Genomic DNA, 19,573 nt, shown 5'->3' on the forward strand with positions numbered 1-19,573 from the left:
TGTATCATCTGCAAAGTTTGCCACCTCACTGTTTACCCCTTTTTCCAGATCATTTATAAATGTGTTGAACAGCACTGGTTCCAGGACAGTACAGATCCTTTCGGGACACCACTACTTATCTTTCTCCATTCTGAAAACCGACCATTTATTCCTATCCTTTGCTTCTTATCTTTTAGCCAGTTCCTGAGCCATGAGAGGACCTTCCCTTTTATCCCAGGACTTCTTACTTTGCTGAAGAGCCTTTGGTGAGAGTTTTTGAAAAATTGAGCAGAGGGCAGGAGAGGCAGTCAACAAATTTTTCACAAGTAGCCCCTAACTCAGTGTTCCTCGTTTTCTGAGTGCACAGTTTGAGACACCTGAGGCCTGATTTCCAGAGGTGCTGGGCACTCACAACTGCAATGGAAGTGTATGGGATCTGTGAATGCTCAATTCCTATTACAGTAAGGCTGTGTAGTTGATAGGAATGAACATAGAGCTAGGTGTGAGAAGGTCTTGCTTTCTAAACTGGCACTGCCATTCACTCACTGTGTGGGCTTGGGCAGGTCACTTTGCCTTTCTGTCTCAGTTTCTTCATCTGTAAAATGGGAATAATACCATTTACTTGCATACCTCACAGAGGTGTTGTAAGGATTAATTAGTTTATGCATATACAGCACTTCATACAAATAAAGCAAAATAAAAATGTTAAGTACTCTGAAAAATCAGTTTGTAGATATCTCAAGTTGGGCATTCAGCCACCCAAAATTAGGACAATTTTGGCCTTAATCTCTCTGTGCCTCAGTTACCTTGTCTGAAAAATGGAGATACTACTACTTTTCTGTGTCACAGCAAGTTGTGAAGATAAATTCATTAATGTTTGAAAGACATTTGGATATTGTGATGAGCGCTAAGGAAAATCCCACAAGGGAATTAATAATTCTGTATTCTGGGGAAGGTATGGATGGTGTGCAGTAAGTGAAGTATATAGAGCTACCCAATGAATGAAGACAACAATCATTAGTGAACAGCTGCCTCACTCCCTGAACACTGACCATCCTGTGGACGGAATGAGGCAGCGGTCCTATGGGGGAAAAAAATAGTATGTGATCATGTAATTAAAGATCATCATCTAGGCGTGGCAGAGTTCAATTTATTTATTTTAAAATTTCAAACAGATATCAATGTTTATTTTTAGGCTTTTTATTTTTATTGCTTTAATTTTTCACAGTTTGGGGAAATTATGTGGGGTTAGAGAATTATTTAATGACAGTAGATATTAAGATTCAGAAAGCTAAAGCTCTATAACCATTAACACACAAATTGTCAATATAACAGGTCAAAATATGCATAGTAAATATCCTTAAATCAAACTAATAAGTTCTCAATCAGCATTTTTTTTTTAACTTTGCCTATTTATAAATTTGGATCATCATCAAGGGAATTGTGTGTGTGCGTATGTGTGTGTGGGGTGAAATTGATATTTACAGATAAAAATATAATCGTTCCAAGTCTAACTATATCAAAATACATATTTGGAAGGGGCTGAAGTAAGGTTGCAGCTGGCAACCTTAATTCTGGCATTTCCTAAATTTTGTGTGCTTGACTTTGCAACCTTTATAAGATCCTTTTACTTTAGTTTTTCATATGCAGTTTTCTAGTTTATCTTTTTAAAGTGAAAGTAAAAACCACATTCTGTTATGTCCAACTGTAATGTTATGTGATCTCTCCCCAACGTCCAATATACGTGAACCCTGGACCTTCAGTATTGCAGCACGGACCTCTACTATTTGAGCAGAAGGACTAACTGCAATTGCTGGCAACAGGAATAGGTCTTTATCCTTTGTGGACCAGCTAGAAGAACATTCAGTGAAATATAAAAAATAATTAGGAAGGCCACAAAATAATTTGGAGAACAGCTAGCCAACGACTCAAAAAGTAACAGCAAATTATTATTTTTTTTAATACATCAGAAACAAGAAGCCTGCTAAACAACCAGTGAGGCCATTGGATGATCGAGGTGCTGAAGGAACTCAAATGTGAAATTGCAGAACTACTAGTTGTGGTATGTAACCTAACATTTAAATCAGCCACTGTTCCAGATGACTAGAGGATACCCAATGTGACACCAATTTTTAAAAAACGTTCCATAGCCGATCCTGGCAATTACAGGCCAGTAAGCTTAACTTCAGTGCCAGGCAAACTGGTTGAAACTATAGTAAAGAATACAATTATCAGACACATAGATAAACATAATTTGTTGGGAAAGAGTCAACATGGTTTTTGTAAAGGGAAATCATGCCTCACTGATCTACTAGAATTCTTTGAGGGGTTCAAGAAGCATGTGGACAAGGGTGATCCAGAAGATATAGTGTACACAGATTTTCAGAAAGCCTTTGACAAGGTCCCTCACCAAAGGCTCTTAAGCAAAGTAAGCTGTCATGGGATAAGAGGGAAGGTCCACTCATGGATCAGTGACTGGTTAAAAGATATGAAAACAAAGGGTAGGAACAAATGGTCAGTTTTCAGAATCGTGAGAGGTAAATAGTGGTGTCCTCCATGGGTCTGTACTGGGACCAATACTGTTCAACATACTCATAAATGATCTGGAAAAAGGGGTAAGCAGTGAGATGGCAACATTTGCAGATGATACAAAACTACTCAAGATAGTTAAGTTCAAAGCAGATTGCGAAAGGTTACAAAAGGATCTCACAAAACTGGGTGACTGGGCAACAAAATGACAGATGAAATTCAATGTTCATAAATGCAAAATAAAGCCTATTGGAAAACAATCCCAACTATACATACAAAATGATGGGGTGTAAATTAGATGTTAATATTTAAGGAACACATCTTGGAGTTGTTGTGGATAGTTCTCTGAAAACATCCATACAATGTGCAGCGGCCGTCAAAAAAGCTAATCATTAGGAAAGGGATGGATAAAAAGACAGAAAATATCATATTGCCTCTATATAAATCCATGGTATGCCCACATCTTGAATGCTGTCTGCAGATGTGGCCATCCCATCTCAAAAAAGATATACTGGAATTGGAAAAGGTACAGAAAAGCCAAAAATGATTAGGGCTATAAAACAGCTTCCATATGAGGAGAGATTAATAAGATTGGGACTTTTCAGCTTGGAAAAGAGAAGACTGGGGGGGAGGGGGGGTATGATAGAGGTCTATAAAATCATGACTGGTGTGGAGAAGGTAAATAAGGAAGTGTTATTTACTCCTTCTCATAACACAAGAACTAGGGGTCACCAAATGAAATTAATAAGCAGCAGGTTTAAAACAAACAAAAAGGAAATATTTCTTCACACAACACACAGTCAACCTGTGGAACACTTTGCCAGAGGATGTTGTGAAGGCCAAGACGATAACAGGGTTCAAAAAAGAACTAAATAAGTTCATGGAGGATAGGTCCATCAAGGGCTATTAGCCAGAATGGGCAGGGGTGCAAAACCATTCTTTGAAATGTCCCTAGCCTATGTTGCCAGAAACTGGGAATGGCTGACAGGGTATAGATCACTTGATGATTACCTGTTCTGTTCATTCCCTCTGAAACATCCGGCATTGGCCACTGTTGGAAGACAGCATATTAACCTCGATGAATCATTGGTCTGACCCAGTATGGCCGTTCTTATGAGTATGCTTAACACAGTGGGCTATATATAGAGGAGACAGCATAAGCAAACACACTGATTCGGCAGATTCTTTCTGACAGGTAGTGTGGCTAAGCAGAATGAGACTCGGGCCTGTCATACTGGGCTCTATTCACAGAATATGTAATCTCTCCATGGGATGTAAGGGTTTGCTCAATAAATAGGAAGAGGTAGGCAAACTTAATATAGGGACTGCTATTGTACTCCCGGTATGTGTGTGGGTATATTATATAATGCCTATGTATTATAAAATATGCATATTTTAACATTATCTCGGCTGCGAGGGATAATTTATTTTATACCAATAGCCATGCCTAAGGAATGACAGACACTCGACAGCAGCAGTTCAGCCTGATAAGATGAATGAGACTACTCAGAAGAGTATAAGGGATGTTTTCTCCCCGTTCTAGGAAGAATATCATTTTTAGACTTTCAGCAATTTCCTTCTGCTCCTCTTCTTGAGAATGACAGATTTCATTTGAGAGAGAAATGGAAAATATATCCACTAAAAGGAAGCACAAAAGAGAAAGTAATTTTTAAATGTCAATTTTGTGCAGTATATTAACTAAAACTGACAACGGGGGTTTAGCTGCTAAATTTAAAATCCTACAGGACAAAAAAGAAATGCACTCTGCTGCATCCATTTACAATTGCTACCTTTGCTTTCTAAAGATTCACCTACAGAGCTCCCACACTGCAACACAAGATATTCTAAAAGGTCTATATCATCTTTAACTTTTTATTCATGTTTCAAGCTATGCAAAGTACACAAAGACTGCAGCACTCAGTACATCCACAAGCACATCCAAACTTTCAGACTGTTCCCAAAGCTAATATACTAGCACTGCTATTGAAATAGCTGTGAACTGGAAGGCATTCTACAAAATGGCATCCAAATTTAAAGGCACTTTAATGTCAGTTCTTTAATATCGAAGCTCAGGCACACTCCCTCCAGTTCCTTTAGCGACAATATAAATTAGGTGTCATCTACATTTTGGGCAACTGAGAGCCAGACCCAATGTTGTAGAATATGAAGCAGAATACAACCTCATCTTTAAACAGGAGTTGTAGCCAATGGAATGTATAAGTCCCAGCGTACAATGTTCTATCACATTGAAACACTTCTCTTTTTCTACAAAAACCTAGCAAAGAGCAATGTGTAGGTTTCAAGAGAGTCACCCTGCTAACAGGCTCATGATGCAAGGCATGTTTGCTTAGGAGCATAAAAGAGAGATCAGCCAGGGTCTGAGCCAAAAAGTCTACTGAAGTCAATGGGAGTCTATCTATTTCAATAGACTTTGGATCATACCCTCACAGAAGAAATGTAGGAAGATGATTAAAAGAGAGGAGACATAGTAAGTCCAGATTTTTATAGTATCATATAATCGTAGAAGTGTAGGACTGGAAGGGACCTCAAGAGGTCATCTAGTCCAGACCCCTGCACTCATAACAGAACTAAATTATTATCTAGACCATCCCTGACAGGTGTTTGTCTAACCTACCCTTAAAAATCTCCAATGATGCAGATTCCAAAACCTCCCTAAGCATATAGCTTATGTGTATAGCTTATTAGAAAGTTTAATGCCAAAAACGTTAAAGTAAAACACACTCCAACCATTGGCGTAGTTTGACTTCTATATTTGGAGGGACAGAGGCAACGCATGGAGGGAGGGCTCACAGGGTCACATTCTTCCCAGAGGCAATGCATGTAGGGGGCACATAGAGTAACATGTTCCCCCCCAGAAGTGACGGTTGCAGGGGCTCATGGGGTCATGAGATGCTCCCCAAGGCACTTGTTTTCCACTGTCCTGGCACTCCTGGCTCTGCGGCTGCTCCTGAGGAGCCAGGGAAGCAGTGAGCGAGCGCCTTGGGGAGCCTCTCATGGCAGCCAGCCTCCGTGGGCAGGGGCCAGCTCCAGGGGGCATCCCTGGCAAGCACCAGGCTCCTTCGGGGAAAGGCAAGAGCACATTAGGGGCGCAGCTCGGAGCTGTGCTGCCCACCCTGTCTGGAGAGCGCCCAGGCATGAAGAAGCAATCCAGCTCAGGTCCCACAGCATGAAGAACTAGGGACCTGAGCGGGCCAGGTGGCTCCCACCAGCTTCCAATCTGCCAGCTTCTGGCAGGAGGCAATAGTTTTCAAACTGTGTGGAGCCTCCCCCTATGGAAGCATGCCATGCAGTTTGAAAATTTCCGTCCTAAATGGAAGGCAGAAATCTGGAGAGGAACGTAACCCCACATCCACACACCCCCCCGCCCATGCACTCTCTCTGGTTTGGGGGGGGCAACGTCCCACATACTCCGTCCAATCTCCATCCCTGACTCCAATGTTTCCTTTCAGATCTCAAGATAGATCTTTATACAAGGTGGAAAATACTGAGAGGCCCCAGTGGTAAATGGAAGAACACAGAAGTCTAGTATTCTTAAGCATACAAAATGGAATAACCTAGTTTCACAGATTTGGAGTACAATCAGTGGTTTTTTTTAAACCAGTCACAGGAAGTAGAAATAAATATTTTCTTTCATTTTTCTTTTTTAAATATATTTTGTTTTTAAAATGTCAATCTTCCAAAATGCAGGAAATTACAAATACTATTTCAAACTTTAACAGAAAAAGAATGGGAAATTATGGTTTATTTCAATTGAAAACCAGTCAAGTCTCTTTCCTGATAAATCTAAATGCCAACTTGCATGGGAATAGAAGGTTTCTGTAAGACACATCACAATGAAGACTACTTCGGCAGGGATTCCATCAGGTCCAGATACCTTATTGTTCTTCATCTATTTGACGGCTTTCTGTACCTTGACAAATGTTGGAGAGGTCTGAAGTCATCCTTGATAGGATATTGAGGAATTAAGTCAAAGATGCTTTCGTCAACAATGAAGTCATGATTCAGGTGGTCTTTGAAGTATTTCTTTGTGCATTGATTGATTTGCTGTCCCTGAAGAGGTTGGCTCCATCTCTGCACCTAAAGGGGGGTTAGGTACTGGGCTGTAGAGAGGGCTTTGGTTGCATTGAAGAACCCGTGCACTTACTTCATGGGTGTTGGCGAGTTGTTGGATCTCCTTTGCTTTGTTCTCTCGCCATTGTTCCTCATTTTGTGGGTTTTCCACTGAACTTCAGTTTTAAGTTGATTGTGAACATACAGTTTCTTTTTGAATTGATGCCATTCAGCCAAGCACAGAAGGCCCTACACTTACAAATCAGTTCTTAGATTTCCTGATCATTCTCGTCAAACCAGTCTTGGTGGTTCCTAGTTGAGAAGCCCAGTGTTCCTTCACACAAAGCATGGATGACCAATCTGAGTGCTTTCCAATGATCTTCAGGGCTTTCCATCTTGGTTTTGGTATTCATCAGTTTCTTTGTAAGGCACTGCTGGAAAAGGTCATGTTTAGTTGAGGCCTTAAGACTCTCAATGTTCATCTTCTGTCTGGCTGATTTCTTCCACATTTTTCATCTTGATGTGAGTTTGATGGAAACGATGGAGCATATAAGGCAATGGTCTGTCCAACAATCATCTGCACCAGTTAGTACTTTGGTGATGTAAACATCTTCATGATCACGAGCATGGACAATGACACAGACAATCAGATGTCAGTGCTTAGATTGTGGGTGTTCCTTTCTCCCCCCCCCCAAAGAAGACAGAGAAGAACTGGCTCACCAGCTTCATGCCTTAATCCTGAAGATATGGAATTCAGAAGTAATCCCAGCTGATCTTAGGGATGCCATGATCATGAACATCTTCAAGAAAGGAGACAGACTGGACTGTGAAAACTATTGAGAAATCGCCTTGTTGTTCACCTCCAGAAAGATTCTTACCAGAATTCTGCTCAATCAGCTGCTCCCCTTGGCTGAATCCCAGAATCGCAATGTGGATTCAGACCATCTTGGGGTACGATTGACATGATCTTCACTGCCCACCAAATTCAAGAAAAGTGCAGCGAGTAACATCAACCTCTGTATATGGCCTTCATCAACCTCACAAAAACATTCAACTCCATCAATCACCAGGCTCTGTGGAGAATCCTCCTTAATTTCACCAAAATTTGTTGCCATCCTCCAACTCCTCCACAACAACATATTTGTGACAGTGATCAGCAATGAATCTGAAATGGATCCCTTCCTAGTCAAGACAGGAGTCAAGCAAGGCTGTGTCATCGTTCCAACCCTTTTCTCCATCTTCCTTGCTGTCACCCTCCTTCTTGTTGCTGATAAGCTCCTCTCCAGAGTTGACATCCAATACAGAATGGTCGGCAAGCTCTTCAACCTCAATCGTCTCTGATCCAAGATAAAGACTATTACTAAATCATTCATTGAACTCCAACATGCGGATGACTCTTACACATATAAGTAATCCCATGAACAGTGAAATGAGCTATTCACACATAAAGTTAATAACTTTAGTATATGTAAGATTGGGAATAAATATGGATTTAGGAATTTAATTTGAGGCATCCAGGCTTTTAAATTTTGGCCAGCAGTTATAAGTACTCTATAAAAAAAATTCCACTACCAGCTGACAAATACATTAACTGAAATCAGGATAAAAACATACACTAGAAAAATCTACAAGTCAGAGATAAGGTTGTTGTGTTATGATGAAGTATGCATTTCTTTAGACTGTGTTTATTACAGTAGATGGGCAATGGAGAGTTTATGATGTCCCTAGCTATCCATTTGCTTACTTTTGTATGCTGGTATTTTGTAAATGATGCAATAGGTAACTACACTTAATCACCAAACTTAAATAGCGTTTGAAACCAAGGTTTTTGTTTTCTGCCCATTGGCTTAACTGCAAGCAGAATCTGGTCTTTATCTTTTGAGTGTGCTGGTCAGAGACCAGAATCAAAATGTTTGTCAGAAGTCATGATAAAACACAGCTGGACAAGAAGACTGGTTTTCTAATGTTTTGATAATCTCTACAGAAAGACTGCCTGACAGCTGGTCTTTCCATATTCTTCCCTTCAGGCAGATGTTATTGCTTTTTAGATTTTTCCAACTGCTCACAAATCTTTTCCAAGTCTTGCCTGAAGGACTCCTCAAAGAAAGGACAACTTTAGTGTTACACTAGAGGGTGTTGCACTTCCCTACCAGATGAATGACAAAAGTCTTGTGTGTTATGCTGCCCAGTTCCACACTTGCAAGGCTTTCCAACACAAAGTCTCCCTAATCCCACCCTACTAAGTCATGTACAAATCCGTGGTCTAACCATCCAGAATCAAAACCTCCCTTTGAGAACCAGGTCTTTGAAAGCCTACAGAACACCCAGGATCATGCTTAATGATAGAATCTCTGTGAAGAGTAAGCATCCTGAACATGGTATCCCTCTGTATGAGCTCTCCATGCCAGGCAGAAATTATCCTTAGTTTGGCATGTGATAGGTGTTATTCCGCAACACAAACAGCCTAGGCGGTGCAAACTCTTTGAATGGAGTCCAATATTCAAATACAGTGCATAAGTCTCTGGTTGCTCTCTTGATTACTGAGCCCTCAGGATCCACTGAGATTATCTCAGGTTGGAGGTGTGCTCGACATCTATGACATGGTCCCTGTTGGAACATGATAGCAAAGCAAATATTTTTCTCTTTCTTGGACTCTTGTAGAAGAAAAGCAGGCTTTCAGATAAGTCTCATGTCCAGCAGGGTCGTCCATTTGTCTTGCAGGGGAAAGACTGGCATCTGGGGTAGTTTACCATGAATCTTAGTGATTCTAGCACCCTGATAGTAGAATACAGAGATGATATTATCCTTGAGGAAGTGGGAGCTGTCATCCAAATAGGAGGGGAAATGGTTCGTAAGTAGCCCTCTCAACTAATGCTCAGCATTTAACAAGATCACACCAGACCAAACACTGATTTGGTTATGCTATTCCTCTATCAGAGATCTGAGATATATCCAGTGGATGTTCTGTATTTCCTGTGTGTATGTAAGTGCCCACCTGGTCCAGATCACATAACTAGTCCATCCTCGATTACAGGTAGAATTGCTGCCTGACACATAATCAGAACTTCTCTGACAACCAAGTGATTGAAGCATCTGAGTTCCAGTCCTTCCCAGTATTTTTTGTATTAGGAAGTACGTGAAATAAAACCTCTTCTGTCACTTGCCAAATGGCAAGGGTTCAATCCCATTTTTGCCAAAAGGGTCTGGATTTCTTGCGGGTCCTCTTTCTGATACTGCTGTACTCAAGATCATTCTCAAGTGAGGATAATCTTACAAATTTTGCAACCATGCTTGAGAATTATGAAGATAGGTGCCTAAGGAATCATCAGTAACAGAAGCCCCATATTCTTACTCTTACAGGCAGATCTTTGGACTTTGATACACAGGCTGGATATGTGCTATTGAGCCTTTCAAAAACCTGAAGCTTTTGTTGCTTTTATCTCTGTTGCCAAGTCCCTCAGTCCTCTGATGATACTGAGACTTTTAAATCTTATTTATCTTTCTTTCTCTGCTTCAATGGCCTTTCATGGTGATTTATTTCATGCAGCGTATTTATTATGTTTTACATGAAATATTGCCAAACTGATGGACTTGTAGTTGATTATTTTTTTCAAATAAATTGTTATAGTTCTGCATCACTGACCCATCCCAAGAACTTTTTTCCATTAACACTTGTCAAAGTTTTGAAGACTTCTCTTAGGCTAACCCAGCCCTATTCACTACAGAGGATAAGTTTAACTTTCTTAACCTAGCCTAATAGGGACTGAGGGTAGGTCTACACTACCCGCCGGATTGGCGGGTAGCAATCGATCTATCAGGGGTCAATTTATTGCGTCTAGTCTAGAAGCGATAAATCGATCCCCAAGCACTCTCCCATCAACTCCAGAACTCCAGCGCCGCGAAAGGCACAAATGGAGTCGATGGGGGAGCAGTGGCAGTTGACTCACGCCGTGAAGACGCAGCAGTAAGTCGATCTAGGTACGTCAACTTCAGCTATGCTATTTTTGTAGCTGAAGTTGCGTACCTTACATCGACTCCCCTCCCTAGTGTAGACCAGGGCTTAGATTCTTGAGGTATGGTATCATCCCATCTGAAGGTTAATAAGTACCTAGTACATGAACATCACCACTTCTTTAGTTTTATGTTCTCTTCATTTGTTATAAAACACACACACTTGGTTTTACTAATTGCTATGCACTGAACTGATGATTTTAAAGGTATTTCCACAATGGCTCTCAAATGGCACAAATCCTCCTGATCGGTATGCTAGATAATCAGTTTAGCACATATATCCAGGTTGGCTCCTTGATCCCATACTAATTATTTTACAGGTGTCTACATTGAATTGCACTGGTCAGAATTTCATCAGTATCTCAGACTTGATATTATGGTCACTAGAAACTAGGTGCTCTTTAATTTCTGCCTTATTTACTACACCAGGCTCATTTTCCACTATTAGCTCCATGCACCATTACTTTTTTCCACTACTGTTTTCTCACCAATATCTTGTAGCTGAAATTCTACATTAAAAAAACCCCTACACACTAGCCACTATATAATCCTACTTTATCTGCAAAAATCTTTGTTTAACCTCATCATCGTGTTCTAATGGCCTCTATCATCAGTCTACGTTCCCCATTTCTTTTTGTTTTAAAAAAATCCTCAGCTTCAGTTAAAAGGGTCTTTGCTGCGTCAGCCTAAGCACCATTATTTTGCTAGCAATAATCTGAAACTCATATTTCCGTCCTATTTCCTTTACCTACCCCTTCTGAAAGTGATAATTTGTAAACTCTACACACTAGGAATGTAACATCCTCATCAATGATTTAGCTTAACCAAGCTTTGCCTACTGCACTGCAGGATTGCAATTTATGGGAGTCTCAGAATCCTCTCTCATCAGTTTGTGTGTGTTACCCTGATTTTGTTCCTCATGAAAAGATAGGTCTCCTTCTGTACTCACTGTACTTGACACAGAAGTAAAACACACCTAAATGCATTTGCAGCTATAAGTAAGATTACACTAACATATACCTACCCCAGTAGACATTTGGAACACTATACTAAAACATATTTAAAGCACTAAGGAAGGTAGCATACCGTATTTGAGATGATAATGCAGAACATCCTTTATATGTGCCTATGTATCTCTAAAAGAAATCTTTTAGAAGCCAAAACAGTCACCCTTCAGGACATGTGTACATGCCAAAATAAGTCTCATTTGAGATATCAGGGTGCAAAGAAAGCATCTTTACAAAATTTTTAATACATGAAAAAAATTAATTCTTTCAAACAGCTGAACTAACTTTTACCCAACTTTCAAAAAACAAAACAAAACAATCCACATCCAGGCTAACAACAAGAATAGGAAGATTAATCCCAAACAGTGATTTTTTTAAAGAAATTTGAAAGTAAGGGTTTACAATGGAAATGCTATTTCAATCTTAAGTACAAATTCATTCATACTATGCCTTACCTTTGATGCCATTCGCATGAATAGTGAGTTTTGATCCTCTGCTGTTCTCATCTTTTCATTTTTGACCAAATCCTTCAGGCTCAGATCATCATCATCCTGAAAATACCTGACTCTTTCTTTATCTATGTGAGTAGCACCCTGAAAACGGAGAGATTGAAAATGAATATTAATCTGACTTCACTGCGACCAGGATTTCACTAAAGGGGTTTAAAGAGTTCAAGTGTTCACTCCCAGGGAACTTTATGACCACCTGTGCCAGAAACAACAGTGGTCTCGTGGGGAATTCATGCAAAGCTGATGTCTCTGCTGTGGGATGTTTCCATAGCTGGTGAAGCTCCATCCTAGTTCATAGTAAATGTTTGTCCACACCATCCTGGTTTGTACAATCGGTGGTGTCTCTTCAGAAAAGGCTCAGGACTGAACACTGCAGGTGGGCACTGACATAAGTGGTGATGAATTGTTATCCATTCTGGAAAAAACACCTTTCTTCACACCCGTTTGTCAAGTTGATCTGTCTTACTAACCAAGGAATTACTTAATATAGATGTGAACCCCCTGCTGCTCTCAGAAGCTCAAAACCCAAACTCAGAATCCTTCTGTGGCTATTGAATGGACTTTTACTAAAATGTCCCAGCCTGCAAGAATTAATTTTAAAAGTTATAGGCATTTTTTGAAAGAGTAAAATGGAACTGAGTAGAAAACAGGACCCCTTGTTGCAATGAATATGACCTAGAGGAATAAATATACACAGAGCCAGTATTATCACTTAATATTTACAATATAATAGCACCCAGACTGAACTAGGCATTGTACAGTGCTATAAATAGACATGGCCGCTTCCCCAAAATATACATAGGCCAATATTTTGCTCTACTGAAGAGGATGAAGTTCCCTCTATTTATGTCTTTATTATTATTCACTGTTTTGCTTCACATAACTACAAAATAGAACAAATAGCTTCTAGGGCCTAGACAAGTTATCATCAAGATATTTGGCTGGGTGTGAAAAGATGCTCTACTAATCTTTTTTGATTTAATATATATATTTACATGATTTAGAAGTAGTGTATTTTATTTGGCTAAGACATATTAATACCTTGAAAAGATTTAAAACATTTGGTTGGCTTTATATTTAAATAAATTCCCCAAAAAAACTCTAAGGGACAACACCACAACTTTAAAATAAAAAGTTACCTCTTTGCACCATCTAGTTCTTGCCATTATACGGAAAATTAACTTATTTTCCCAGCTACCTACCTACTCTTTCAACAAACACATACACCACTTATGCCCTCAAATAGTAAATTTACAAAGTAGTCAAAGAATTACATTCTAATAAAGATGTTATATAAAGTGTACCATCTGTCTCTTTCTTCTTCCTCCTTTCGGCTCCAGCGGTTCTGCCATTGTGTTCACAGGCCATGCTCTTCCAGATTGATCTGTTCTGACAAGGATCACTTCATGGTCTTCTTGCAAGCTTGCAGCCTATATCAGGTTTTAAAATAGGTTTTTAAAAATATGGTATAGGAATGGTAAAACAAAGCAAAAAAATGGCGAGAGCAAATAAACCATTAAAATTCTGAAGACTTAAGCATGTAACAGCTAAAATCTATTATTTATTACTACTTGTTTAAAAATAATTTTGGAATAATATATAGTATACAGTTCCTCTATCCTATACTCGAACAGGAACAAAGATTGACAAAATACTGCATCAGTGAAAAGAAGTGTTTTTATAACCGAATCCAATGTAAAAAAAACCCTATTAAAAAGACTAGAGATGTAACCGTGATGAATTATCCAGAAAAATTATTCTTAGTACTTTAACAGTCTTTCAAACTAAATACAAAAAACAACAACAAAATACGTGTTTGCTAAAAGCCATCTTAAAAATTGTAAGATTCAGTAGCACATGTACTATTCCTGATGCTGCTGTGCCTTACTCATAGTTTATACAGTTTTATACACTTCTTTAGGTCAAAAGGATTTCAATTCAATTGTGTTAATTTTACAAGCCAAAATAAAAATATACTAAAGATCATTACCATCTGATAGATGCTTGGTTACACAGCAAATTTCTTTCTTTATAGTTATGTTTGTCAGTAAAGATCTGTTGCTTTCACCACAATATGAGACTTGGAATTATTTGAATCTTGGCTATGTGGTCTAAAGCAGTGGTTCTCAAAGCCGGTACGCCGCTTGTTCAGGGAAAGCCCCTGGCGGGCCAGACCGGTTTATCATCTGCTGCGTCAGCAGGTTCAGCCGATCGCGGCTCCCACTGGCCGCCGATCGTGGCTCCAGGCCAAATGGGGCTGTGGGAAGGGCGGCCAGCACGTTCCTTGGCATGCACCACTTCCCACAGCCCCCATTGGCCTGGAGCGGCGAACCACAATCAGCCAAGTGGTTGGCCAAACCTGCGGACGCAGCAAGTAAACAAACTGGTCTGGCCCGCCAGGGGCTTTCCCTGAACAAGCGGCGGACCGGCTTTGAGAACCACTGATCTACAGCATTCATAAGAAATGAATCCAGCCCAACATAGACATTTTTTTGTTTATCTAGGCCAATCTATGTTGTAAATAAGTTACAGGGCAGGAAAAATCATGACTGAATCATCAGGTGGTTTATCTGCTGAAATATTATGGTAATAGGACCTGGAATGAACCCTACGACAGGTAACAAGATTTAAATTGCACTTGGGATGGCAGAAGGATTCCATTCCTCCACCCTCAAGAAAAAAGATTTAATTTATGGTTGGTTTACTCTTCTGCATAGCTTTTGGAATCACAAGCAGCATGGCTTCCAAACCCCATCCAGCAATGTTTGGAAGTACAGCCTCCTTCTTAGGTTGTTGATGGCAGAGGGATTTCATTTCATGCCATACCAACATTAAAGCTCAGATTATCATCCATGAAGTGGACTTCTAGAACAAAGTGCAGAAATTTGCAACTTTTTTAGGCAACTATATTAGTTTACCAAACCAAAGTTCCCATGAAAGTCAAGGCCAAATCTCCTAACAAATAGAGCAGGACTTTATCCCAAGACTTCAGCTATATCCACTACTTCCTGTCACCTACCATGCAATTGTGCAGGTCACAATACGTATGAGTGAGTGGGAGGCAGTTTCCAAAGGGGTCACTAAAACACACCTTTCTCTGGGAGAGAATAGAAGGCAACTGAGAAGTCATGAACAGAATTTAGTGAGTAGTATAATCCTGAAAATGAGAAGATCCATGTCTCTCTCAGATCATTAATCATATTCCTGTGGGGGCTTCTGTTATTTTTGCACTTCCTCTCCCCCATCCCTCAAACTGTGGCTCTACTCTGAGAAAACAACTTTTGAAAAATATCACTATAAAAATAGGGAGCAAGGTAGGTGAGGTAATATCTTAAGTTGGTCCAATAAAAGATGTTACCTCACCCACCCTGTCTCTCTAATATCCTGGAACCAACACCACTACAACTGAAAAAAAACCCTGCAAACTGAAAAAAAAAAAAAAAAGGCACATTTATGTTGTCGCAATGGATTTTCAATTCATATCAAATTTGCTTAATTTACCCCAAAAAATTCAAACTGTCAGCCTTACAAAATTATTGTGGAGTTTGAACCTCAAGTTCTGTACTTTCTGGCCTGTGTATCACCAAAAATAAGAACTTTCTGGGAAATATTGTATATCTTGGCCTTAAAACAATGCTTTATATAGGAGATTAATTTACTGTTTTTAAAGTAATTTTCTACTCTTCAGTGTTTTATATTGGTTTAAATCATTTTAGAGACAAAGTAGCCTTTAAGCAGAACGATATACTGTATTAGCTGCATAGATCCTAAAATAATGTTAAAATTAATAGTATTGTGGTAAAATCCCCTGCACTGCCTTGAAATCTCAAGCTTGGGGTTTTGCTTTGTTTTTTATCATCAAACATCAGTAAGAAATCCTGTGTTTCGAGCAAAATGAGCAGTTTGTGTCCTGATATTTTGCAGTTCAACAAAGCTCGAGACTGATTATATTTTTAAAGTGATACGGATGCACTTATATGGATGCACAATCTTACTAGCTATTTAATTATCATCATCATCATCTGACAAAACATGGAGAAAATAACATTATACAATACTGTGAAAGCAATGGCATGATGTTTTATCTACCCTGACATACATCAAATATCCTTACAGGTGATACAAATGTTTATGGATTAGGACAGTCTAACTGCTGTGCATGGCTATTCAACAAAATATCTGCTTCTTTAATTTGTTATACTGTACATCTGTTATTTAAACTAAAATGAAGACTAAAGGAACCCCTCTTACATGGTCATCTTTTACCTTAGTTTTCTCCAACATGATACAACTATTCTATAATAATTAATACTGTTAAATCCTTGTGTCCCAGGACACACGCCAATATATTACAGAACTGGAAACTAGTTTGGGCTTTCCCAGTTTTTTCACCTTCTTTTGACACATCGGGGAGAAGCAGGAAGCCAGGCTAGACTGACTACTGGTCTGAAATGGCATGGCAATTTGTGCAAATGAGGCTAAAAAAATGTGAAATAAGGAATACTGAATATCTATTCTGTGTTCTGCCTCTAACCTCTGCTGCAGTGACATGGAACGTCTAGATTTTAATGGTAGAAAGATCTCATTTAGCAACATTATATCACAACAGCATTACTAAAATCTGTTTCACTAAAAAAATTGAACATTTTTCATTCACATTTGTGAGTGAATCTAGTATTAATAAAACAGAGATTAAGAGCAGTGGCTGGATTCCAACAGATCCAGGCTGTAAAAACCTTCCACATTCACCCGAATAAATATGACTAACTTGATACCGTAGATTCAAATATTCAGATTCAGAGGATGGGAGGTCCTGACATTGGATTAATCAAACATCTGAATTCAAATGTTCAACTATTTATACCAAAGCCCTCCCATGACGATCCCATGAACCACAAAAAACTTTTCCTTTTGGCTTTAGGGTATAGAGAGCTGTTTACCTAAGGACTTTCTCTTTATTTAAGAGCTTACCCCCCCCCACACACACATACATTTGCCAACATACCGTAAAAAAAAAAAAAAAAGGTGCAAAGAGCATACATTTGCATTCAGGTGATATTTTAAATGAAATATCTCAATATTGAGGTAACAGTTGGATTTTCGAATCCCAATACCCTGGACCTCATCTCCCTACACTTCTTTCTCCCCTATTGCTCAACTGAAGAACTCAGGAAGTTTCTCCTTGCATTTGATGTCTTTGGAGCAAAGAAAAGGTAGTGACGCTCCTTTGTCTGGCAGGAGCTCCACGCCACTCTCCAGTACTTCAGAGGGTGCCAGGCTGCTCCTACCACACACCCAGTAACCAACTTCAGGAGACTGCTTTGTGTGGCCACACAAGATGATCTCCCCCTCCACAATTAGCTATAAGTCTTCAAGGGGTCCTGAAGGCAGCCTCACCCCATACCAGAACAACATGAGCTGGAAATGGTCTTGACCCATCACTGCTGGTGGCAGCATCAAAGACTATCCAGGATTCAAAGAAAAGGTTCTTTATGAGCAGCTAGGGAAACCTCAGAGTGGTCCCTACCTACATCTCTACTGCTAAGTCGACCAACTCCAGCCTCAATGAGAAAGGAACTGGAGGCAAAAGCAACGTTGAGTGATGGATTAAAGTTTTGTGGGGAGGATGGGATGGAAGGAGAAGGAAAGAAACTAGGCTCCCACCCAACACTGGGGTGAGGCAGGGAGTGCCTTCGTATAATTTGGAGTAATGAGTAGAGAAAGCCCTTATCTTTTGTGGTCTGCCCAGGAAGACCCTATAGAAGATGCTAGCTGTGATAGCTACACCCCTTCTGTAGTTACCTTAGGGTGGAAAAGAGGGATGGGCAATGCTGTTGTGAGCTTGCTGAATGCTGGTCCCTGCAGAGGAGAGATTTACATCTGCAGAGATCGCTCTTGAGTCAAAAATAGCCAGACTGTAGGGATGGGCAGAGAGCTATACTCCCATTGGTCCGTGACATTTTGAAACAGATATACAATCCCTGACATTGTTTATGTCATAGCGAGAGGGATCTGTAACTTCAACACTACTGGCAGTGCTGGTTGTCCTTTATTGGAAGTACGGGGTGATGACTGCCAAAGACCCTGCTCTTCAATTCATGTTGTTTGGTGAAAAGTCAGTAACTAGTAAGATCACTATTATCTATGATATGATGACAGATGAGGTCCCTCAATTTTCTTATGCATCAGGAACCATGTCAGATAGTACAGTAGGTCCCTTATTATACTAGATGTCTCCAGGCAGGTACTCTCTTCAGAATAAGCCAAGGGAGCACTGGTGAGATAGTGCGGCCATGCTGTTTGCATCTCCCCTCAGAGGAAAGAGGCCTCCCATCACAAAATGAGATTTGGTAGTGTGTGTCCATCTCCCAGGAGTGTCTTGGGATGTTGAAAATGGCTGTCAAAAGTGTCTTTTCCAGAAACCCTCAACTGAGGTTTAAAATGGTTTGGCTGCTCATATAGACAGTACCACTAGAGGGTGATGGACTCCCTGCTCCCCTGGTCTACACAAGTTGCCAAACCTTTTTCAATCCCAGAAGAGAGGCTAAAATGGATCCATTCCATTTTAGCATGCATCTTTGCTTCTTTTTCTCCATCCTTTCCTCTAAGTACATTCAGGCTGTACATGTTTTAAGCTAGTTGGTAGAGAGCTGGAATTATTCTCAGAGAATGTATTTTACATAACTTTATGAAAGGTATAAGGGCAGATACAGTATTAGCTTCTTGCTTACTAACTGGGAAAAAAACCTCAAGTTAAGTGATTAAATTAGACCTACTAAGGCAGACATCACTAAATTGGATATGAAGACAGACATTGTCAAATTATATAAACAGCTTTATTAATCTCAATCTGAGGCTATTTTCAGCCAAATAATTGATGTGTCTGCCTTACATCTGCTGTCCCTGCCTCATAATAAGAGGCTGTCCCTGTAAGCGCCAATAAATTCTGAAAATTCTGTAATTATAAAAGCATGCTGACTCCAATGGCTTAATTATATTTTTTTTCAAGGAAACTGACACAGGAACATAGAAGTTATGGATTAAAAATACCATAGGTCTCCTTCCCTTCCTCTGTCAGACCATAAAGTCCCATTGTCCTCCCATTCTGCAGAGTAAACAAGTTTGTTTGAGATGTTGGCCTGGCTCCAATAGGCATTAATCTCTTTTTTTTAAAAATCTGTATATCTTTAGTTTGAGAAGCATATTCTTATATTGCATACCTCTCACAATCTAAATCAAACCTGCAGCCATCTTCTGGGCTATTTCCAACTCTTGGATATCCTCCTAAAGTTGGTGATCAACTCTGCACTTTACAGGCCTGATACTATGAAGTGCTGAGCCCCTATTACGAAGGGGAGAGCACCATTACTATCATCAGAGCAATCAACACTCCACAGGATCAGCAACTAAGTAGGACTTTGCAAAAAGTGTGGTAGAGTAGAAACACGAACTCAGTCATGTTTGGAA

At 39.7% G+C, this 19,573-nt stretch overlaps 1 protein-coding gene across 1 annotated transcript in view; it reads right to left on the minus strand.

Moving 5' to 3' along the window:
* The window catches only part of CWF19L2 (CWF19 like cell cycle control factor 2), a 168,712-nt gene that overhangs the window by 68,189 nt on the left and 80,950 nt on the right, over positions 1 to 19,573 (minus strand). The window contains exons 11-12 of the mRNA XM_048844425.2: positions 13,411 to 13,536; positions 12,053 to 12,190 (exon numbers count right to left, since the gene is read on the minus strand). Of these exons, the coding sequence (XP_048700382.1) occupies positions 12,053 to 12,190; positions 13,411 to 13,536 (264 nt within the window). The remainder of the gene's footprint in view (positions 1 to 12,052; positions 12,191 to 13,410; positions 13,537 to 19,573) is intronic.

Source organism: Caretta caretta, chromosome 1 (assembly GCF_965140235.1).
Source record: "Caretta caretta isolate rCarCar2 chromosome 1, rCarCar1.hap1, whole genome shotgun sequence".
Taxonomy (NCBI): domain Eukaryota; kingdom Metazoa; phylum Chordata; order Testudines; family Cheloniidae; genus Caretta; species Caretta caretta.